General features: G+C 34.3%; 2 protein-coding genes across 4 annotated transcripts in view; one reads left to right on the top strand and one right to left on the bottom strand.

Annotated features, from left to right (window-relative positions):
- LOC142336242 (sodium-coupled neutral amino acid transporter 7-like) overlaps positions 1-10,765 on the bottom strand; it is a 39,827-nt gene extending 29,062 nt beyond the window's left edge. Inside the window, exon 1 of one of the 3 annotated variants that reach the window (XM_075384953.1) lies at positions 10,513-10,765. The gene's annotated coding sequence lies outside the window, so the exon portion shown is untranslated. Of the gene's footprint in view, positions 1-6,785; positions 6,940-9,639; positions 9,949-10,512 lie in introns of those variants that run through there. The other 2 variants (XM_075384945.1, XM_075384936.1) reach the window with 2 other exon arrangements.
- A 5,083-nt stretch (positions 10,766-15,848) lies between these two features.
- Positions 15,849-23,663, top strand: LOC142346943 (uncharacterized). The gene is made up of 2 exons (XM_075398900.1): positions 15,849-15,885; positions 22,708-23,663. The coding sequence occupies exon 2, from the start codon at positions 22,829-22,831 to the stop codon at positions 23,519-23,521; it is 693 nt and encodes a 230-aa protein (XP_075255015.1). The 5' UTR covers positions 15,849-15,885; positions 22,708-22,828; the 3' UTR covers positions 23,522-23,663.
- The last annotated feature ends 960 nt before the right edge of the window (positions 23,664-24,623 follow it).

Genomic DNA, 24,623 nt, shown 5'->3' on the forward strand with positions numbered 1-24,623 from the left:
AAAAAGATCTAAAGTAACAGTTACTTTCCAAATGGTCAGAATCCCTGCTTTAGTACCAAAGCAAGACAGTAAAGAAGACAGTATTTATCTGTCGGTTACAAACTAACGCAAACAAAATGCTCAAACTGTTGAAAGATCACGACCGTTGCATAGACTTCAAGAGTTCTAGAAAGCTTACAAGGTAGCTGTTATGTTTCAAACTAGGATTTAACAACGGGTTTCCATCAGATGGAAGTAGAAGAAGAGTATCAACATTCGACTTATTTTTAAACTTTATTTGATTTTACTTTTGGAAACGAAAGCCATTGGAGCTTTGTTATTGAAACTTGTATTAGCGTGTTCAACAATTCAAATTAGTTATTGTAATTAGAGGACTACATTGTATATGGCAGGTCGGTTGAGCAACATATGAAAAGCTTAGTGCTTAATCAAGCTAGGATGGAAGAAACAATTTTTAAAATATCTTTCGAAAAGTGCAGACTTTTTAAAAATTCTATCCATTTTCTGGGTCACTTCATTGTTGAAGATAATTATTCAACCAGTATCCAGCTAAATTTGACGCCATTTTTAGTAGTCAATCCCCTAAGAAGGCAAAGCGCCTTAATATGAGTTTACGTGAATATTACTTAAACTTATGACAAAAATAATGCAAGCTCTATATATTTTAAATCTGAGCCAAGATAATCAGTTCTGTTGCACTGAGGAATATAATAAAGCATCTAAGTGCTAAGAGAATAAAAAAAAATGAGAGCTTCAATTTTGGGTGTTTTTGATACGGAAACTGATATTTTGTCGTTCGTACTGACGCATTTTTGTCTGGTATTGGTACAGTCTCTTCGAAGGACAAGGTGATCATCCAAATGGTTAGTGTGTATGCTGCTGAAAGGTCCGTTTAACCATTCTGCTAGCAAAAGCGAATTGTACGTTGATGTTTATGTTTTACTTTACTTTCGACATTTTCCTTTTGAGCGAGGGTTTGAAGCCATAACTGATGATTTACCCCTATTTTGATTATGACCATGCTAAGAATTGGATGTCTTGGTAGCAAGAAGGATCGAAAAATGAAGATTGTTTGACTTTGAAATTAATTTTCGACTGGAAACACAAATAGCACATGCACATGCGTTGCCACGTGCCACAAAAACTCAATTGATATAACAGCAATTGTATCAACGGAAGCTGAGTATCCTTTTTCAAAGTCACAGAAAGATGATTACCTTTCCTGTGAGCTTTGTAGTTTTGTAGTCTCCTAGAATTGGCCCCGCAGGTCAGAAAATTTCAGAGAGCCGAAAAATTCGATAGGTAAAAGGGTATGAATTTGAGTACTTAACTATGAGAAATCACAGTGAGTGATCAGAGACTTGTGCTACCAAAATCAAAGTTCAGCAAATATTATTAATGTCTCATAATGACATAGCGGCTGTTCAATAAGGTATGGCTTAGAACTTCGACATTTATGGAAGCAGTTTTATCGGTCTCTTGGTCCAAGAATGTGTTGACGAATGCGTTTATATAGCTGACCATTGTCAAAAACGATAGAATGAGGAATAAATACTTTTAAATTCCCATGTTGATATGGCCAGCCTTACAAATGTTTAATCAAATATCTTGTGAAATCTCGGTTCCGTTGCCAATGAATAATTGCATTAAAAAACATTCAAGATAGGTGATTACTTTACTTGGTGGTTCCAAACATTTAACTGGCAAGACTTTAAATCAAGTAGTATCTGCGATAATGTTATTGATGCATGGATAACATAACCAGGTTTGCTGTGCTGGAATACATTTATCGCAACAATGGTGTCCAATTTAATTTAAAAATCTAAAATGTGTTTTTTGACAGCTGGGAGTGGATTTGACAAACTCCACACTCCTTCGCCTAAACGGAAACGTGAAATTTGAGCGCATCAATAGCGCACTAAAGGACAGGTTAGCTAATTGTTAAGTATTGTGAAAAAAACAAAATCACAGGTCAGGCATACGTAAATCAACAAATAAGACAATTCCTAGAAAAAAAATCAGACAAGAAATGAGAATGTTCAAGGGTTTCTTACATCCAACCTCAACAAATTTGAAAACTTCAATTTTCATTAATCAATTCAAGACAATTTGTTTAATACCTCACATCTTTTTGAAAACGAGCGCCCACAATGTGCTTTGGATATAGGTGGCACCACAATTTACGGTCCCTCTTATAAAGAACAAAAACTCGTGTTGGTACACGCACCAGTTGCAGAAACAATCCAAGTGCCGATATTGAAAGGCCTGGTTGTTATGCTAGCACAAAAAACGTTAACGAACTTTCACCATGCAAAATTAAAATAGTGGTAAAAAAGCGTTGCGTACAACAACCTCATCAAATATTTTTAACAATAACCTCATAGAAAAACAGTTTTTACTTCCAAAGAAAACATCCCTGATTGGGCGAGTTGCAGTTTACAAAAAAACCTAAATTAAGTCAGATTATAATTAATTGCTTTTATTTGAACCTGGTATAAACAATTAACTAGAGGAGCATTTTTTGAGTTGATGCTTATGGTGAGATTATACTGATAGTTTTTGAGTTGACTCTTGCTCTGTCTGTGTCAGCGACAAGAACACTGGTTGGATGCGTCATCGAACCAGTGCTGTCGACAAAGATATGTTTTTTGATTGACTTAAGTTTTTATATATACCGTGCAATATAAGTTGCCTGGAAGCTCGGGACCATAAACTTGCAATATATCGCTCAATTCAAATATATATAAGTTGATTGCCGACAGCTGGGTGTGGAGTCAAGATACTCCACAACCCTTCGCCTACACGAAAACTTGAAATTGGAGCGCATCAAGGGAGCACTAGATGACAGGTTAGCTAGGTATTGTGAAAAAATCAAATTCACAGGTCAGCCGTACTTGAAACAACGGTAATGGTTTCTTATGTCCAACCTAAACATATATTAATACCTCTCAGAAGTTTGAATCATCATATCAAGACATTTTTTCAATAGCTCACATCATTTTGAATGTGAGCTCTCACAATGTGCTTTGAATATATTTGGCAAAAAAAATTGCGGTCCCTCTTTTAGAGAACAGGACCTCGGATTGGTACAGGCACCAGTTGAGAAAAAAGTTCAAACGTCGAAACTTAAAAACCAGGTGCTTAGGCTACTACAAAGAACGTTAACGAAATTTCATCATGCAATATCAAAATAATGGTGAAAAGCATTGGTCACTATAATCGCGTCAAACGTTTTGGCAATAATTTCATGGAGGAACCTTTTTCACCTTCTAAAAATACACCTCTGAATAAAAAAATTGAAATCTATAAAAAAAAATTTAACAATAATTTCATGGAGAAACGATTTTCATTTCCTAAGAAAACATCTAAATTTTTTAAAAAAAGAAACCTAATTACAGTGAGATTATAAATAGCTCTTTTTATTTTAACCTGATCAGAGACCGATGAAAATCTATAACCTAGAGGAGCAACTTTAATGGCAAGATCAACTTTTTGTTGATGCTTAGGGAGAGAATTTACTCATTTTTCTTAAGGTGACTCTTGCTATGTCTGTGTCAGAAACAAGAAAACTGGTTTGATACGTCGTTGAATAGTTGCTGTCGACAAAGTTATGGTCTTTGTTCCTTCTGACTTGTGTTCACCTGATAATTTACATAACGATAATATAGTGAGTTAGCGCTGCATGACCAGAGGTAAACTGAGTCAAGACTTACTATGTATGTTGTCTGGAACGTACGTTGTCTGGAAGCTGGGGACCATAAATTTTTATTATAGCGCTAAATTCAACTGAGCTGGCTCGACAGTTGGCTATCAACAGTTTGGTGGCCTGGAAAGGAAACTGTCCAATAGTTGAATAGTATTTGGCGTTGTAACAATTACTGCAGATATAATAATAAAAAATGATTGCATCGAGCGGTAAATGGCAACGCCCTGGTAGTTAGTGATGAAAGATCCCATGGGTCAGAAGACATTGCGCATGTTTCTTAAATCAGATTTGGTTCATGATTCTTCAGTATACTTGCCAGCATTTTTGGACAATGTGAATTGAAGTCCATCATTCTGTTCAATGAAGAGGACGATGCTGTCCTCAAAAGACTTAGAGAAGCAGAAAGAATTAGTGGGAACAATAGCGAAGCATTGCATTCAAGAGTTCTTTAGTCTGAAGTACTCCTTCTCTCTAAGCATCTGTTTTTATAGAGTCAAACCGAAGACCTATACAGATATGTACTTGTTTATTGAGCAAATTAAACAACAATTTTCAGAGTTATATAATATAGTTAGGTATAGTGAACTAAGACAGAATTTAGACCTGGACTTCTCGTGTTATTTTGTACAATGCAGGCGTTCACGCTTCCAGGAACTTCTAAACTTCTAATTCCAAATTTAAGTTGAAAATGTATGGTTTTTTTGTGGATAGTCAAAAACTGAAATTTGGGGAACACAAATTTTCAATTTACTGCTAAATACCAAGGCAACCAAAGGTTGGCTATTGGTGAGTGGACGGCGTGGATTTGAAAACATACAATGCCTCAATGAATTCTGGCTCGATAGCATATATTGCAGAAATAGTGGCGAAATAGCTGAAAATTGATTGCTTCGCTAGATAAAACAGCGCGGGGATAAAACATGTTTAAAGGGCAGAAACTTCCCTTTGAAAAGATATTTAAAAAGAACGGCTCAAAGCTGTCGTCGGCTGAAAGACAAAAAAAAGGGTATCCCAAATGAAATGCTACGCTTAAAATCCGTTAAAGATGACAACCTCAGATAAATGTTGGAAGAATTACGACTGCGGGCTCGAAAAAAGATGAAGTAATCCGACAAACAGAATACTCTTTGGACGAGACAAAAAAATACGCAAAATTCCAACATGAGTTCAGGGACGAGAAAAAAGAAACAGAGAAACCCGTGGGGCAGCAACAGTCGTAATAATGAAAGGAAGTTGGAAATATTCAAACCAATTTTGACAGTGTCTACTCCGTGTTAACTAGTTCTGAAAAACCGAAAATTCAAAACCAAAAGAAGCAAAAACGAAGACGCTCTCCTCGTGTAGTCAGTTGTCGCCGTCTTCACTGGCAAAAAAGTCAAAACAGAAATTGAGAGAGTTTATTCAGTTTTCAACCAATTCCTTTAACTTTTTCGAGACTGTTGGAGAACCATCTGGTAATGGAGAGGTGTAACAAACCAAGACTCAATTGAGTCAAACTTTTGTTTATTTTTTAAAAAATTTTATGCGTCATTGTTTTGTAGTAAAAATTTTGTTGGTCGTTTTTAGCGTTTCAGGGCATGCATTCAAGCCAAGAAATGAACGCGTTTTGGTAACAGATTGCGGAAATTTTTTGACGCGGAGAAACTTATCTCTGCCTAAAATTTTGTATCAGTTCACTGATTTCAAAATTATATTCAAGCTTATGCTTAAAATTTTGTTAGTTGTTTTCAGTTCTTTGCTTCGAGCAAAATTTTAATTAAACAAATGTAAGTGAAATAAATGTTCTAATTAGTAAAACTTAAATTAGACGTTTTTCTGGCAACCCGGTTTAATAAAAACTAAGTCGAGATCCAGCCAAAAATTATTTAGATTTTGAAAATTTTTAGCGGTTGCGGTTGCGGAGGCAAAATTTTTTTTAATGAATCAAATATAGTGAAAGCTAATTCGTTTCATAGAAAAATACAGTTGAAGTTATATTTTAATATTAATAAGGAATAGCGCTAAATATTCTGATGTCCTATTAGAAAGCTTCATGCTATGCACTATGAGTTCAGCTTTGTTGATCAACTGAGAGCTGGATTACGTTTTGCTGGTTAATCGAACTATTTTGTGAATTCGTGACATTTTTAAAATAAGGAAAAGTTTAGAAACCATTTGATTGTCGGAATTAAATTTCCCGTACAGACAAAAATAAAGAAAACAAGCTTATCTCTGAATACCTCATTTACAAAACGCAGTAATCCTACTGTGATTCAATTTGAAGCGAAGTAAATTGTATATTGCCCCGCCAAGATCAAAGATGAAGATCTAGATCAAGCCTAATAGAAGTAATCAAGCTGAAAAAATGTTTTCGAACCGGACCAGGGCGGTCTTTTCATAAGTTGAGGCTTCGACTGGGGAAACATTGCCTTTTGCCCTTTCGGGTTCAGCTTTGTTGCTCAACTGACAGCTGGATTACGTTTTGCTTGCTCCTCGAACTGTTTTGTGAATTCATGACATTTTTAAGTCAAGGAAGAAATTAGAAATCATTTCATTGTCAAAATTAAATTCCGCGTACAAAGAAAAACAAAGAAATCAAGCTTATCTCTGAATACCTTATTTGCAATACGCAAGAATTTTACTGTGATTCAATTTAAAGCGAAGAAATTTGGATATCGTCCCGCCAAGCTCCAAAATGTATAGGGTCAAGCTCAAGTCGAAGAGAAAAAATCAAATTGAAAGGAACTGTTTTCAAACCGGACGAGGACGGTCTTTTTATAAATTGAGGCTTCAACTGGGGAAAAACTTGCCTTTTTGCCATGCAGTTTCCAAAAATAGAAAACAATTTCACGCAATTTGTTTTCATAAATAGAATAAATTACTCATTATCGAACTTATTCATCGATGAAAATTGGCAAAAAATCGTCTGGGATGCAATATATCAAAAAGAAAATCAAGTTATCCGATTATGAAAGCATGTTTGATCATTGCTGTGCATCGAGGCCTCAAAGCGAATCTGATAATTTTTCAGCTGGTTAAAACCGCAACGAGCAATAAATAGCTCAATCTAATTAAAGAAGATAAAATTAGGCTACCTTACCTTTGAATTGATTGCAAACTAAATTGCTTCAATCAATGCACACTAAAGTGTTTTCGTAGTTAAGATAAAGTGATAAAATATAGCAAAAATGTACGCGTGGTTTTTACTCTGCAAACTACGTTATTTGTGTTCGCTTTGCTGCTATGAACTGGAAAAAAAAACAAAGAATTAATCACAGCAAAGTCATAGCTTTAAAATGCACCATCACCACCACCGTCAATAAACAAGAACGCATTTTTTAAATTTATATTGTACTATTTGTTCACGTACTTTTTCGCATGACGAAGTATAACGTGTGCTTAAAAAGGTGCTGGATTAAAGAGTGCTTGGTTTATTGTCAGCTGAATTGATTGCGTATATTTTCGTATTTTCAACTTTGTATGCTTACAAACAAACACTCATTTGGTTTTGAAGAGAAGGTTCATTACTCTAATTAGACCATGATATTTCATAAGTTCCCAAATTTTTGTTCCCAATTTTTTTCCCCAATTTTTTGTCATCGGCATCCTTAAAGCTCTACGTATAACAATCAAAAGTAAAATTTTAAAAAGCATGGCTACGGAGAAAAAACCACTAATAACTGTTACATCTAACTGACTTGAAAGTTATTGCGACCATACTTGAGCAAAAAACCTCAGAAAGAAAGTTATTCTACCAGCAATAGTTCACAGGTCGAATGGTCGCCTCCCTAAAGTCCTCCCCCATGTTCCGAATTTGAGATCTTTTCCGTTTGTGCCCCCCCCCCCCCAGCTTAGTGGGCGCATATTATTTGCACCCCCCAGACGCACGTGCAATATTTTTACATAATGATTTATTATAGATGACACGTGCTCTGTAACTGGGGGGCGCATAACGTACTGGGGGGGCACAAACAGAAAAAGATCCCGAATTTGTTTTAAAAAAAGGGGAAGTGTATTAAATTGTTTGGTGAGTGGCAAGCGGGTTGTAAAAATTATATTGGTCTAAAATGTGGATGAACCACCTGTCCAAAAGCGTAGGGCTGCATAAAAGTAGGGCCAAATAAGCGGCAAAAAGATTTGAGAGAGGGAGATTATTCGTGCTGAGGGTAAAATGATGTAAGAGTGCTGGATAAAAGGGGGCGGGAGCTAAAGCGATGTAAATTGTCTAGCCCCTTGGGTCGCTGAAAAACTCAGATAACAACAGCATGAATTTTTCCCAATGCAAAATCTGTGGCCTCATTGAAGCAAGCGTACTAATGAATTTAAATTCCGTCCTATTCTTGTCAGTTTTAATAGAGATCGTACATACGAGTATGAAGTTTGACTAAATCATTATGACAAAACTTGTAAGATCTTGTAGGACTCTTACGTCATACTGCTAAGTCTAAGATTACAAAGAGTTTCTAAGATCGGTTGTTTTGACAATAAAACCGTACTGATCAAGCGCGAGAAAAATTTATCTTGCACTAACTTATTTTTTTGTATAAACTCCAGCCTAAACCGTACCAAGTCTATATCAGTACCAGGCAAGTCTAAACCCAAATCTTGATTCGTTTTTCAGTACTGGACAAGTCCTCAAACAAGTCTTACAACTCTGAAAAGTCTTGGCCAAGACTTGGGTAACACTTGCAAGTTGAATCCCAAGTCAAATCCAACTTTTCAAAAAAAATTAAAGTGAAAATTTCGAATTCCAGAAAATAACTCAACGTGACAGTTTTCGCATTAAAGTTTGGCCACAAATTGATCACAAATTGAGGGTATTTCAGGTGTTCTGTGCCGTTTCCAGCCATTCGAGCTCCAAAAACAGCCGGAATCAGAAAACTCTGTACTTTTCAGATGAACCAAATGTCGAACGATTCCAACCGAGCCAAAATTGTTAAAAGTGGTACAACTGTTAGGTTCCCCATGCTGGCCCGAGGTCCTGTCGTTCGATACCAAGTGGCAGTTGACCCTATTCTTGTACAAAATACTCGAATCACAAATCAGCCTGATTAGGAGTCACCTATAGATGTGCCTCAATTCAAACTGTCCCCTGAACCTACTTTGCCCTCATTTCATTTAATACTAATGTGTTATAATTGGCCGGGTTATAATTGGTTACAACACCGGTTATAAATAATATGGGTTAGAATCGATTTTGTGAGTGATAGTTGGGAATTAGTTAAAAATGATAAAGTCGGGGGGACATCGCTAGTTGCTCTTTATTTCGCTCTATTTTTGAAAAAAAGTTTCTTCGGCCATTTTTAGGCTTTTCCCCGGTTTTTTTGACGTTTGTTTCGACTATTTTTGACGTTTCTTCGGCCATTTTTAGGCGGTTTCCCATCTATTTTTGACGCGTTTTTCGTCTCTTTTTAAGGTTTTAGGACCTTTTTGCCTGCCAAAACTTGGATTTAGACGTGCCAAGTCTTTGCCAAGACTTGGATTAAGACTTGCCAAGTCTTGGTCAAGACTTGCATATAGAATTGCACGTCTTGGCCAAGTCATGGATTAAGACTTGCCAAGTATTGGCCAAGTCTGACAAGTCGTAAATGTGTTATGATCATAGCTCTGAATGATTACTGATACCTAGACTTGGATTTAGACTTGCCCAATACTGATATTGACTTGGCAGTAAGTACGGGAATATATTCATGAATTTGAAAGATTTTCTACGAAAGATAGAGAATCTTGAAAGACCTATATGTACGACTGAGTCTGGTTCTTACAAAGTAACGAAAGTAACGATAGTGGAATAACTGGAGCATGCTGGCTGGATCAGATAGGACAGATCTGGCATTTAGAAGAAACCACACATCTAAGATGCGGAGAGCAATATTGACATTATCATCCGTTTCTTTTCTCTCTCAACCTTTGTACCTGTAATTAACCGACCAAATTCAAGTAATTTGTCTTACCTTTAAAAAATTGCTTCCAATGTTTACCACGTCAACCAATTATCACTGTAACTACTTTAGGGTAAAAACCGCACAGCACTGTATTTTACTGCAGATAAACAACCAAAATATAAGGCTTGACCTTTTTCTTCAGATGAGCAACAAATAAGAAGCTAATACGTCATATGATGGTCTAATAGAGGCCAATTGGAAACTAAAAATGATGGCTTGGCAAGAAATAGCTCAATTAAATTGCAACGGAATTGAAGTTATCACAATTTCTTAGCTTAAAAATTCTTATATATCTACCACAATGCCGTTAAATATGCATTCATTCACATACAACACATGTTTAATTATACCAGAAATACTCTTGTGAAGTTTTCCATTGATAATATTCAACTAAATGACTTTTGTTTGCGCAATTCTGTTGAACAAATCAACTCGCAGATGGCGCGACAATTTTGGCTTTACCACTACCAAAAGTGGGAATAACTTGGAATTAGAGCGAGTGAACTCATTTTCGATATCTAGAGGACACAAAGTTCAAATATATAGCACAATATTCACACGTCAACTCTTTGTTTTCACAATCATTTCACGTTTTCGGTTTTGTGATCATTAGGTTAAGAAGTTGTGAATTCTTTCAGACAGTTTATAGTTATTGGTACAAATTTTAAGGAATAGTTTTGCGTCAATGAAAGAATAGAGGGAAACATGACGAAGTGAACTGTTGGTTCAATGGGAGAGGGAAAGAATGTGGGAGAGAGAGTTTCAGTTGTAGTAGTAAAGTCTGGCAGAGAACGTGAAACATTTTGAAAGTGAAAAGATTGAAATGGCGCACACTTAGAAGAGTATTATGGAGTATTTAATAAAGTGTGAATGAATACTTACGCGAAATTCCTGCTGCTGACTCACAAGGCGGTAATATCACCAGATAAAAGTTATATAGTTCAGAAAATGTACTTTGAATTCTTCCTGTTTTAAAGAAATATGCCGATTTTTTAAAAAGATTTAAGAAAAAAATTTAAAATTTTTTTAATTTATTTTTTTAAGTTCAATTTCAATTGTATGCTGTTTATGCGATCTGCAAACTTTGATTTCAGAAGAGTAAATAAAAGTTGCTATCAAACTTCAGTTTCGATATTTGACAAAAACATCAAAAAATTTTATATGCCTTTTCATTATAATAAACTTAACTCAATTTTTTGCGAATATAATTTTAATAGATCTTAAGTGTTTCACTAAAATGCTATTTAAAAAGAAACTAAGATTCAAGTAGAGAGTTACTAAAAACAACTGATGTTTATATTAAGCGTCCGACTAAAAATAAATCAAAACATCAAGTAAATGTTAAATAGCAGAAAGTTAATTTAATCTCTCACATAGAATTTGTTCATGTGTCATTTGCTCTTTTGTTCTGCTAAAATGACCTGACAAATCTTGTCTCGTGATATGCGAAACATAACCACGACCATTCATAATTGACCGCTTGTCTTATCATAAATACAAAGTTTAGATCTCGTGATGGAACCGATTAAGTAGTCTGTCTGAAACAAAAGAACAGACCATCTAAGGTCTCTTCGACCAAGCCTGCCTTGTGATATGTCATCTGTTCACACGTATGACCACCTGAAGGTATACTTAATGCAAAATAAAACACTTTAATATAGCAAACTTATTAATAAACTGCCTGCTTTTCAGGAGTTTGTTGTATATAATGAGAACTTAGCTTTTTGGATTTTCCAGAATAGACTGAAAAATGTCCATTTTAATGCTCAAACTTCAGAGAGCTGACAAGTACACTCACGACAAACGACCAGCGGAGTGCCATTTTCCACATGCAGCAGGAAGTTGAGTCTCACTTGAAGTTTGTTGAAATTGATAAGACCTTAATCAGGTTAAACTAAAATATGCAATGTCAATAAAAGAACTTATTGGCCAATTTAAAGAATCACAGGAAAACCATCTTTGTTGAAATTGATAAGTTTGCTGAAGTTTTCTCTTTTTCTGAAGAGTTGGCCTTTTGTAGAAAATTGACATTCTTCTGCTTGTGACATTCTTCTTCTTCTGACATTCAGCTGCTTGTGGAAAATTGACATTCTTCTCTGTTTTTTGGGTGTATGCATACTTGTCGTTATTCTGACGCCAGTTACATCAAATAAAATGATAGCAGTTTAATTCAGATCATATCAACACGAAGAAAAAACTTCTGAAAATTTATTGAACACGGGTCTAGATATAAGCGGGTGTAAGCGGAAAATTTTGCACACAATGCGCTATTTGTGATGAAATTATATAAGAAATAAGTTTAATATGTTGAAAGGCGAATGCAAAGTAAGCCGATAGGCAAGCAAGCCGACAGAAAAGCAAGCCGAAAGTTATATAATGTATCAGAAATAATACATTGTCAGCCGCTACAATCAATACTGCGCGTAGTATTATAGTGCATAATGTATTCCAATGCACCATAGAAACAAAAATGCGTCAATTTTTAGACACCTAGTGGGTACGGGCCTCAGCAGACCGCTGTCCATGGCCATCGTCTCATCCGCTGTGGGATGTAATCCGGAAATAGCGTGCCGGTTATCGCGGCCAAGCCGCGACGCGCGCGAAACGCGCCCATCGGCCCGCTAGGGGCAACTTAAAATACGGGTATCCGAAAATTTTTCGGCTTACTTGACCTCATTTTCAAAATTCGGCTTGCTTGCCTATCGGCTTGCTTGACCACCACCATGTTGAAAGTTTAGTTTTAGGTGCTGATCAAAATTATTTAACGCATTTCTTATACAAATGCAGCACATCTTTCATCACCTTCCTTACATAATATCAACACTCAAAATTTTAGCACAATTTTTTTAACAAAATTTTAGCATATTTTTTTTACAAAAGTTTTTACATTTTTTAAAAAAAATTTTTGCATTTTTTTTACATTTTTTCTTCTTTTACAACTCTTCAGACAGAGAAAATTTCAGTGCTTTCGCAACACTTCATTAGGACTCAATTTAGGACTCATTCATCAAATACAACTAAAACACAGAAAGGAAACATCTGCCGGGAAACATCTTTAGAAAAAACTACCCAGGCGACCCAAAATAGAACAGATAGACTTGGGTCGCGGACGGAGGTTTCAGACTGACCCCACCCAAAGAGAGGTATTGGCCAGACCAGAAAAACTTTGGTCGCCATTGACCAAATCGAGCAAATTTTGCACAGAATTTTGGCCAGACCAATCAAAACTTATGCCAGATCTTTGCCAAAGCAATTAGCCAGATCGAAATGTTGTTATCAAACTCTTGAGAAGAGGGCAAATACGGTTTCTGCAGTATTCAAAATTAAATTTAAACGGATTCATAAAACTTCCCTGATTTGAATTCTGACTGATTTGACGGAATTTCTAAAAAGCAATTAAACCATAGAAAGTGTTTTTTCCTTGATTGTAGACGCCAAAACAAAAAAACTATTGAGGCATGAAGATATCAAATAAAGGAAGTCATGAGTAAAAAGTGACAGATGTCTACAATTAATTGATAATGCAAAAAATTTTTAATTGGTCAGAGTTCAATCATTCATTTCACTTTGTCAAAGTTTTTGAATTATCTGTAGTTTAAATTGCTCTCTATCTCTCTCTCTCTCTCTCTCTCAAACCTTTAACCAACTGAAATCATTTGACGGCACTTTACTTATTAGTTTCAATGTTTCACTTGGGAACATTTAGAGGTCTTTAATGGCGTATAAGATGCTCGAGTAGCATCTTAGGAGGGCGCGCTCTTCCAGTTCTTTCTCTCAATTTAGAAAAGGGAAATGGTGCTTATTAAAAAAAAACAAAAAGTAACATATCTATAAGTAATGATGGAATCGCAACAACACTAACGAATTTTGTCCACTTTTAGCCCTGTTTTCCTATTTTATTCCTTTCAAAGGAAAATAATCAAATGAAAATTTGATAGAACTAACGAGCAGTATTTTGAAAACTTGGCTTTGACTATGACGTTAATTATTGAAGAAATTAACTAACTTTTTTAAGAAATGGTGAATTTTTCTGAGTGTTGAAGCGTTGATTGAAATAATATTAACAAGTTTTCTTATAGAGCTCTAAAATTTCACCTGCAAAAATTTTGAAGTTTTTGGAGATTTGAGTTTTTGAAGTTTTTCTTATCAAAGCACCTCTCTGAACGGAAATACAAAACCATTTTCCTTGCTTTGATCTTTTTCACCACAAAAATGATGTATTGGTTTCATTCACTCTAATATTCTATCATTATCGGTTTCACCGATCGAAAGCTATTTAAACAAAAATTTGCTGCATAAAAATCAGTTTTTGAAATGGTCTTAATTTTTGTGTTTCTTTAGAAGTATTGTGTTGACTAATGATAGTTATTGCTTCAAAAATAGAGAACATTTTTTTCGAGTTTGTATTAGTATTTAAAAAAATGAATGTGCTTGTAGTTTTTATTTGTTTCACAAACATTTTTTGAGGAAGCTTTTTTATGTTGAAAAAGGTTGTCTTGATCAATAATTTTTTGAGAGATTCTTGTTTTGTTTGGTTTCGAATTTGTTACATAAGCATTTTTAACGGTAGAATAAGTTCCATGAACACATATTTTCAAAGATACGCGCGATTTTTCCTCTTTTCTAAAAAATATAAAGACCAAACAATTTTAAATAACTGGCAATGGATTCATGCACATCTTCATTACTAATTTCATGTACGTTTACCTTAGCAAGGATTTAATTTTCAGGCGCACGTGCTTTTTTACATACAAACGTGCTATAACACCACATAAATTGTAATTGGGGGCATAAAAAACTGGAGGCCGAGACAGAATAGATCCAAAAAAAGATCGTCTGACAAGTATCCAAGATGAGGTGCCAATCGAGTTCAGTTTTGACCAGACCAGGTTAAAGACAGTGGTTAAAGCGCGATCCAGCAACAAAAAATCTGGCACCTAATTTACTGTCTGAATAGCTTTGTCAAATTGTCTTATATAGTCTGTCAATCCGATAGAGCAATATCTATTGTGTCGATAGTATGATTAGGGCCCAATTCAGAGCTTGGACAGCTGATCAGAAACTTTTCTGGAGTCTGGATAATCTGAACGGAACTCATCTTAAAGTATGCGTATAGAATGGACAAGCTTGTATGGTTTCATCAGAACCCTTTCCAGAGTCTGAACAATCTGATCAAAATGAAGGGAATGAGCCTAAGAAAAATTCCAGTCTCCAAAGAGACTGCTTTTTGAAAAAATGCTCTCCGGTTTTTGCAGCTGAGCAAAAACAATCACGTTAACGATTACATAATGTTTTGTGCTGTCAAGTTGAGCAATCTTCTATGCGTCTATTTTCTGAAAAGAATACTTAATTTTAATTGTCGCTGTTGTATAAAATGCATGTTCTGGCCCATGTTTGGCTACTCTTACTCCAAGTGGGTCGGGGTACCCATTTTCCGCAATACAAGTGAATCTCAAACAACCAGCTCACAACCTGAGAGTACTGATCAGCGCCAGTTTCAGTCTTCATGGTCCTAAACCCATTCTGCTGGAAAAAAATTGATCTGTCAAGAGCTGGCTCAGATTGAGCACCTGAGCCTCGGTAATCATATGTAACCAAAATTGACTATCTTAGCCAGCTGTTTTCAGCTGAATTCATATGAAGAATCTTCTTTGTATTTTCTGTTGTGCTATCTCTTTTATTTCACTAAAGCCGGTGAAGTACGCTGCTTCGATGCCACACAAATAGGGCGCCATAGAGATCACAATTGTCCGAATCTGAGCGGTCATTAGACCTAAGAAATTTTTATATTCGTGCGTGCAAGCTGCTCTTTTCCGCCTATATGAGGTCCTAAATGATTGCTAAACGTACAAAACACTGAATAAATACTTGAAAACATTTCACGTTTGGTAATTGTTTTGAAAATGAAACTACTTAATGGCGGCGGCTGTCTTTAGTCACAAACAAAAAGCAAACCTCGCGACGCACTAGCATATTTATGAATAGAAAATTTAATGAAGCCTTATTTTGAGCTCCAGTGAAGCCTTCCTCCCGATAAACAAAAGAATTAACTGAAATTAAATTAATTAACTCTTTACAAATGCTTCTTGTCTTGGTAATATATCAACTTCTATCCCTGTCTTATTTCAGAGCTGAGCGAGCTTCGAGAACAATTGTGTTTGAAGAAATTGTCTTCGGTCGGCGATTGCCAGCAGATCCTATCCACCACCACCCTAGGTTGAAAACCCGGATCCAGTGTGCATCTCAATGTCTCAGGTTTTTTTCATGTTTTCTTCTGCTTAGCTGCCACTGATTTTTTTAAATCTAGCAAATCACGCTGTTATATTGAAGCGTCCATCGGCTATAAAGTTTTTTTTTCAAACAATAATAAAATGTCTTTGAGATTCGATTTTGTTATTCAAATCTATTCAATGATACCACTTTTTGTATGTATCAGCAAAGAATATCGGTCCACTTAAAATAAAAAACAAAAAAACAGCAAATTTTCTCCGTTCTATGATTTTTTAGATTTAGCGAATCTGTTTTTATTGGTGAGCTTTTCTGTAAAATTTTGTTTGTGTCTACTAATTGTGCTATAAACAAAATCTTTCTCTTGTACACGTGTCTACAAGTGTTTATTAATAGCCGTACAGCGATAGCTGGGGCTATTATTGGCCTTCTCTTGGTTTTTTACGACTCGAATAGGAGTATTGGTTTTCTTAAGGTTTTTTTTACCGGAAGTACTACTCGTTCAGACGCTGTTTTAACCTAAAAGCAAAAGTGAGTAAAAATTGCCGTTGTGAAGTAATTTTTTGTGAGCTAACGAAGTTTTCTGATCATGCACCGCGTTTAGTGAATGACTTTTTGACTTTGAAAAGTAGTTTTTGAGTGAATTGCACATATAGATAACCGTTTTTAGCCATTTTTTTCTCTAAGTGGCCCAGTTTTTTTTCTTGTAATTTGGTTTTTTGTAGAAATATCTTTTACTTGATGCCATGTTGAAATGTAAACATCGGGAATTGATGCCACAGTGTTTTGCAGAGCCTGAAAGTGCGTTTCAAATTCAAAATTGGCACATATCTCTTGATTTTCTAGTTAATTTTTGCCTTTTTTCTATTATTTCTTCATTTTTGGATCTTTGAGCCGTCTTTTGTTTGTCGAAAATCAGTTAATATGGCATATCTTCTTTGATAATTCATATACTCAACGCCTCTTTCTACCTCGATGTAATTTTGTTTTATAAAATTGTACATATGCTGAACCAATTTTGGATGTATTTTTTCTAATTTTTGTCAGTTTTTTGTTTGTATTTTGGTTTATATTACTAGAGACAGTCTTTTTTTGCAACATAAAGGCTTTTATTTTGTTTCAAGAAAAACTCAATCTGTTTTTGGCGTTAAGTTTTTGAAAAAACAGTAAAGATTTTTTACATAAATGCGGTCCTAAAAGTTTTTTGACCATTTATTTTGCAAAATGTTTCAATGTTTCGTATGTTTGAATTCTACTTTTTCTGTTCTGTTCAGGAGGATGGATTTTTGTCTCGGATGACTCGTTGTCTTCTCTAGGTGTCGAATGCTGAACATTGGAAGATTTTTTTTCAATTTGATTTTTAACTTTTAAAAATCAAGAATTAGTCTTTTTTTATTATCCTTACATTGTGTCCATGTTCTTTACATTCTAATTTGTCTCATTTTAGCTTTGCCTTGACACCTACATTTATATACGTTGTGTTGATTTTTTTAAATTTCTAGAAAATTTAATGATTTCAGCTATTTATTAGATTTTCGCCATTTCTGTGGTTTGCAATTGGTCTCAGTCAACATAAGGCAGTACTGAGAGTTTACTAGCAAGTTTTTTTCCAAATTTTTTAAAGTATTTTTTGCAATTTTCTTCTGGCCAGGATATGGTTTTTAAACGACTTTTGCCTCCGATTTTTGTTCTGTTGTTTTGTCTTTTCTTTGATTAAGATAGTTTTTCAAAAAGTATGAAATTGTGTTTTTGAGCACATATACAACAAGAAAGCAGGATGTGTTGCTTTTGTCCTAATTACATGATTAGAAAGTTTTTTGTGGTGGTTCTTTGTTTGCTTAATTTGAGCTTTCTCTTTTGAAAAACGTAACATAGTTTCCAAGATCATTATCTGCCGTTTGCCTTTTTGAGATTAGAATCAGGATTTGTTTGAGGGAAATTCATAGCTCTTTCATTCAGTTTTTACAGTCTATCAGAATTTCGACCATTCTAATTAATTCGGACTTTTTTAACGTTACCAAACGTTTTCAATAAAAATTATTGCTGCATTTTGTTTCTCTTGATGACCGTAGTTAAAGTTTCACCAATTTTAGATCAGACCTGGGGAGGTAATGAATTAACTGTTTAATAAAAAAAGGCAATGACTTCAGTTGCAATTCCAATTTTTGTGAAGTTTTGACGATTCGAGTCGCTTCCGGAATTCTTCCGACTATGTTTTTTATTTCGTCATCGCGATTTTTTTTACGACCATAGGAAGTCATAACCACTTCAATACTGCTTTTTGTTCATGCAATTTCATCTGCAGTGCATTCCTGACGTCATTTTTTGCCCTTAGTGGAGCGAGTTTTATTGTTCAATCGCGTGATTAATTTTTTGGTCACACTTGACTGACCTCACTCTCAAAAATGACTGCCTCTTTTTGAAATTGACTTTTTTTTACTTTAATTCAAAGAGATAAGATCAAATGGATGTTTGTTACTCTAAATGAAGGTTATTTGAGAGCAGCTAATAGAGGCAGCAAAAATTTATATAGATTTTTATTCAAAATATAACACATCAGCCTTCATTGAATAGACGAATTTTTTTTGGTCTCTATTTTACTGTTTTATTGAGACTGCAAATCTACGAAACTATTGCGGCTATTTTCTGGCAATCTGCCAGCTATGTTTTACATTACTCCATCGAAAACAAAAGAAAAAATGGAAAGAAACTCCAAACCTTTTTTGAAAAGTTTAAAACTCAAAATCTCTACAAAATGTCCCTTAAATAACCAATTGAGTCTTTTAGAGAGTTTCCACCGATATCACTGTTGGGTCTCTCCACAAAAAACTTTTGTCTACCAAATTTGCAAAAGAAAAAAGAAAGCTCAATTTGAAGTTCCTCACCCTTAAATAAATTGACATAATGTGTTTTAGAGTTATTAACTGTATGAATTAACTGTAACTCTATGGCAGTCTTTTTATAGATAATCGAAGTGCCTTCTAATGGTCTTTCAACCTGATATAAATTGTTGATCCAGTTTGCTTTTCTATCATATTTCGCCCTTTTTCTGGATTGTAGAAATAATTTCATAAGTTTTATGTGACATCACAATAAGCAAAGTATGTATATCTTGAAACAATATAAAAAATAAATAATTTTTGAAGAAAACTCGTTCAATTCAGAGGATCAAAGGTTATGCTAGAGTTTTCATTCTTCACATATGTCCAATAAACAACGATCGCAAATTTCTTGTTAAACGCGTAAAAATTATTTATCCAACACTGTTAGTAATACTTAAATACATTTTCAAAGTGTTTCAAATTTGCTTTGAAGTTCTTAACTTCAATCTCACTGATATAATAAGATTTTTTGCTATAGGTTGGAAAGCATCCTCAAGGTATTTGAATATTAAAAGAACTTCTGAGAGGAAATTCAAAATTTATTCAAATGATTGGAAATTGAGAGTTTAGAGACAATAATGTGATAATGCGCAAAGTTATTGTAAAACAAATATTCATGACAAACAAATAAGCTTTGACAGGCATCGAACAATCGTCGCTTTAAGGTGTGAGCACAAAATAAGAAAACATTATATTGACAATGGTGGAATAATTTTTTGCGTGTTAAGTTTACCTCAATGAATCTAACTACATATTAATAACCCGGGTCGAGACCGAATGGTTAACTTGTAAGAACTTGCAAGTTTCTTGCAAAAGATGGTTAACTTGTAAGATTTTGTAAGTTTCTTGAAAAAGATGGTTAACTTGTAAGAACTTGCAATTCGAATGGTTCACTTGTATGAACTTGTAAGTCGAATGGTTAACTTGTAAAAACTTGCAAGGCGAATGGCTAACTTGTAAGTTTCTTGCAAGTTCGTTCCGGTCGAGCTCAAATATTATTGGTTAATTCAATTTAACATTCAGTCATTTACCGTAGAAAGCGCGTGGGAGTTAGTTGCTCTTTTGGATAACATAATACAATTCGAACTAAGTAGACAAAATGGTTACTTTTTGAATTTTATCAATTCAAGAGACTTTTTATTTCGTCATCGCGATTTTTGTTACGACCATAGGAAGTCATAACCAGTTCAATACTGCTTTTTGTTCATGCAATTTCAACTGCAGTGCATTCCTGGCGTCATTTTTTGCCCTTAGTGGAGCGAGTTTTTTTGTTCAATCGCGTGATTAATTTTTTAGTCACACTTGACTGACCTCACTTTCAAAAATGACTGCCTCTTTTTGAAATTGACTTTTTTTTACTTTAATTCAAAGAGATAAGATCAAATGGATGTTTGTTACTCTAAATGAAGGTTATTTGAGAGCAGCTAATAGAGGCAGCAAAAATTTATATAGATTTTTATTCAAAAAATAACACATCAGCCTTCATTGAATAGACGAATTTTTTTGGTCTCTATTTTACTGTTTTATTGAGACTGCAAATCTACGAAACTATTGCGGCTATTTTCTGGCAATCTGCCAGCGATGTTTTACATTACTCCATCGAATATAAAAGAAAAAATGGAAAGAAACTCCAAAACTTTTTTGAAAAGTTTAAAACTCAAAATCTCTACAAAATGTCCCTTAAATAACCAATTGAGTCTTTTAGAGAGTTTCCACCGATATCACTGTTGGGTCTCTCCACAAAAAACTTTTGTCGACCAAATTTGCAAAAGAAAAAAGAAAGCTCAGTTTGAAGTTCCTCACCCTTAAATAAATTGACATAATGTGTTTTAGAGTTATTAACTGTATGAATTAACTGTAACTCTATGGCAGTCTTTTTATAGATAATCGAAGTGCCTTCTAATGGTCTTTCAACCTGATATAAATTGTTGATCCAGTTTGCTTTTCTATCATATTTCGCTCTTTTTCTGGATTGTAGAAATAATTTCATAAGTTTTATGTGACATCACAATAAGCAAAGTATGTATATCTTGAAACAATATAAAAAATAAATAATTTTTGAAGAAAACTCGTTCAATTCAGAGGATCAAAGGCTATGCTAGAGTTCTCATTCTTCACATATGTCCAATAAACAACGATCGCAAATTTCTTGTTAAACGCGTAAAAATTATTTATCCAACACTGTTTGTAATACTTAAATACATTTTCAAAGTGTTTCAAATTTGCTTTGAAGTTCAAAACGTCAATCTCACTGATATAATAAGATTTTTTGCTATAGGTTGAAAAGCAACCTCAAGATATTTGAATATTAAAAGAACTTCTGAGAGGAAATTCAAAATTTATTCAAATGATTGGAAATTGAGAGTTTAGAGACAATAATGTGATAATGCGCAAAGTTATTGTAAAACAAATATTCATGACAAACAAATAAGCTTTGACAGGCATCGAACAATCGTCGCTTTAAGGTGTGAGCACAAAATAAGAAAACATTATATTGACAATGGTGGAATAATTTTTTGCGTGTTAAGTTTACCTCAATGAATCTAACTACATATTAATACTCATTCAAAGTGTTTTTGTCTGTTCTTTTTGTGTCCTCTTCAGCGTGATGGACGCATATTATCTGCAACCCCAAAATAAAATGAATTGTTTTATTAGTTCTTTTAAGTTGCCCTGGTGGTAAAAATCAATTGAAAGTAGAAGTTATGGCAACTTGAGTATCGAACTAAGTTTAGGTCTAGCGTACATTTAATTGATTTCCACAATGTGGAGTGTTGTGACGGGTAAAACTCACATAACCGTTATAGCAGTTTTTGCAAGTTAATTGATAAATTTAATAAAATTTTACCTTAAAACTTGCGAAATTTAATCTAATGTTTACTAATAAAATGGAACATATCAACATTTTGCGTTGTTGGTTAAAACAGTTCTGTGATGTTTTTTGTTCTTACAGTTAGTCAGTATTTCAACCCTAGACAGATATCCGACGTTTCAGCACCTCAATAACATCATTGTATAATATCATAATCAAGACTGATTAGATAGTTTTAGAATTATCAGAGTAGTGTTATATATCAATTTATAGAATCCGCCTTAATTTAAAAATGGTCGTAGAAAACCACTAAAACGAATGACGATATACAATATCCAAATTCACTGATTTAGTTTTGCAAAAGTACTTTGCTAAGTGGAGCGGATTGGCTCTCTTATTGGCTAAGTATTTTTCAATTTGCTGGCCATTAAAGTTTTTAGCAAAGAAATTCTCAAAGTCAGCAAGTTTTAATATTATTAAACAAAAATAGAAAAAACTATATGTTCCGTCAACATTTACGTCTCAAGTTTTGATTTGTTGGTCACATTTTTTGTATATTTTTAGAAAGTGCTCTAGTTTCGTGAAAACAATCAAGCATCAGCTTGCCATTGAAAATAACTTAAAATATTACTTAGCAAGCGTAATATCGCTCGTGAAACATTTTTCAAGCAAAAAAAGAACCAACTGGTTTATCTGATGCTGTTTGTCTGAACGAATAAAAATGATCTCCAAAATATTTTTAATATGAATTGTGTAAGCATATCATATTGCAAACAGGAACGCCCTGCAAGCATCGCAAACAACAGAGCCTAAATTTTTTCTGATCCAATATAATTAAGAGCTAAAAGCAAAGTTTGCCGTGTTTGAATCAACACATCATCAAGGTCCATCTTAAAGTTTTTTGGTGATATTACAATAGGAAAAGGTAAACAGCAGAAATAATAGCTAATTGTGGGAGTTTTGTGTCAATTTTGCTGACTGAAATCTATCTACTCTTCCTTGGTAAGGAAACTTGCGTTTAATTTTGCTCACAGTTATGCAAAATTTTCCTATTAGCAGCTTCTCTTCAAACAACACAAAAACAAATGTTTTCTATTGAGAAATTTATTTGTTTTATGTTCAAGAAATTTCAAGGAGAAGGTCTTTTTTATTTAGAACTGCGAACTGTGTTTCATACAACCTTTGTGTGCATGGATGCTTTCTGAACAATGTAGATATTCACAACCCAGGAAAAGATATCACAACAATCACTGACCCATATTGTTCATACTGCGGAATGAAAATGAATGAAGAACCTTCTTGTGAAGACAGTGGTGTTATTCAAAACATTAAAGACGACAATTTGACCTCTGTTTGTGAAATAAACCAAAAGAGGACTGATTGTGATAATGGCGATATGGTTGTACGTATAAACCTGATCAACGATGATAGACAACATTTAGTTGGGCTTTTTCAACAAAATGATAAAAAAGCATACTCATCCCATGGAGGCTATGGTTGCGACCCTGAAACTTACAAAATTATCCAATGGAATTACCACAACCGAACTAATTTAATCAACAATTTCATTCAAGGTCAAGTGTATTGCAATTCTATTGGTGGTCAGTTATTTGGTGCCATAAATGGTGGTCTGGACGAAATTGAAAGTTTTTTGGGTGACAAAAACTTGACCTTTTTGACAGGTGTGAAATACGACCCTGAAGTGCCTGGATTTTTCAATTTGAACGGGAAGCAGAAAGATGTGGAAGTTTATCTGAACTCTTCGGTTTACGAAATAAACACAGATAATGGCTTCTGTATATGTTATGGACCGAGAGATGATAGTGCGTATGCGTTCAGTTGTCCCTGTGAGGGTGAAATTTTGCGCATGTTTTCATGTAACATGCTTATAGATGGAGATGTTCTAATTCAAGTCGGCAGCTCGGAAGACATAATCATACGGAATTTGAACACAACAGACCCAAACTGACTATTAAAATCGCACTTGCTTGTCTGTATGTTTATTATATCGTTATATAGCCAATGTTCTATAGGTGACTATGATATTTTTTGATCGGGAAATTATACTTAAACAATATTAGGAGAGATCAAATCCGTTGAGAATTTAGATTAGTTCATGGTCAAATTATTTCAGATTACGGTTAAATGTTACACTGCAGCCTGATCAGCAGAATAGACTTCATAAATTTTCATAAATTTTCATAGGTATTGTATGAGCGCATTCATAAATTTTGATAGGTATTGTATTTATTTGCGTCGTAATTAGCAGTTTTTGTGTTGAGATGAGAGAGTTGCTGCGGGTTTTCCAGGAAAACGCAGCTTGGTGACGATATATTAAAATAAATTTGACTGATGCCAGATCTGGATATGTGAAATCAGCTCGACTTTCGTGCTCTGCTCATTGTTATTTCATTTTTAGAAGTAGGTCTGACTTCGCTACCACAAAATCCCCTTCCTTCGAACTCGGGCCCAGAATAAGCTTTCTCTTAAGACAATTGGTTCAGTCAGAGTTATATATCTGATTTTTAACATTTCGCGCCCCCAAATGCAATTTTTAGTGAGATGTTTCATTTTTAGTGCCTAATTAAATTTATGCAAACTATTATCAACAGAAAGTCTAGAGGCAGCTCTTCAGTAAAAGATAACTTTTGTTAACAAAGGCGTTGAAGACAATTTTTGTCTTTCAATTTTCATCACAATAAAACGATACAACTATTCAACCCTTGCACTCTAGCGCGATATACAAAAAAATAAGTGTAATACGACAATAGGTAGCATTCACTGAAACTTTTTCCCGGAATAAAAGAGAAGTTGAGCAATTAATCTGGTTAATTAATCTCAAATTCAGCTTAAAGACGGAACAAAAATCTTCTATCAAATTCACTGCTTTCATGTGTATATTCTTTGTATTGTGCCTGCATATTAGTAAGATTTCTTCTTTCTTTCCGAACAAAACAGAGAAAACTACTATGCTAGAGAATGAGACTCAAGAATTAACACTAAAATGGGCAGGTGTAGACCAAAATGGGCAGGTGATATTTGTTTTTCACTAATTTTAGGACAAAAAAAAA

Source organism: Convolutriloba macropyga, chromosome 1, assembly GCF_964194025.1.
Source record: "Convolutriloba macropyga chromosome 1, txConMacr16.3, whole genome shotgun sequence".
In the NCBI taxonomy this organism is placed as follows: domain Eukaryota; kingdom Metazoa; phylum Xenacoelomorpha; order Acoela; family Convolutidae; genus Convolutriloba; species Convolutriloba macropyga.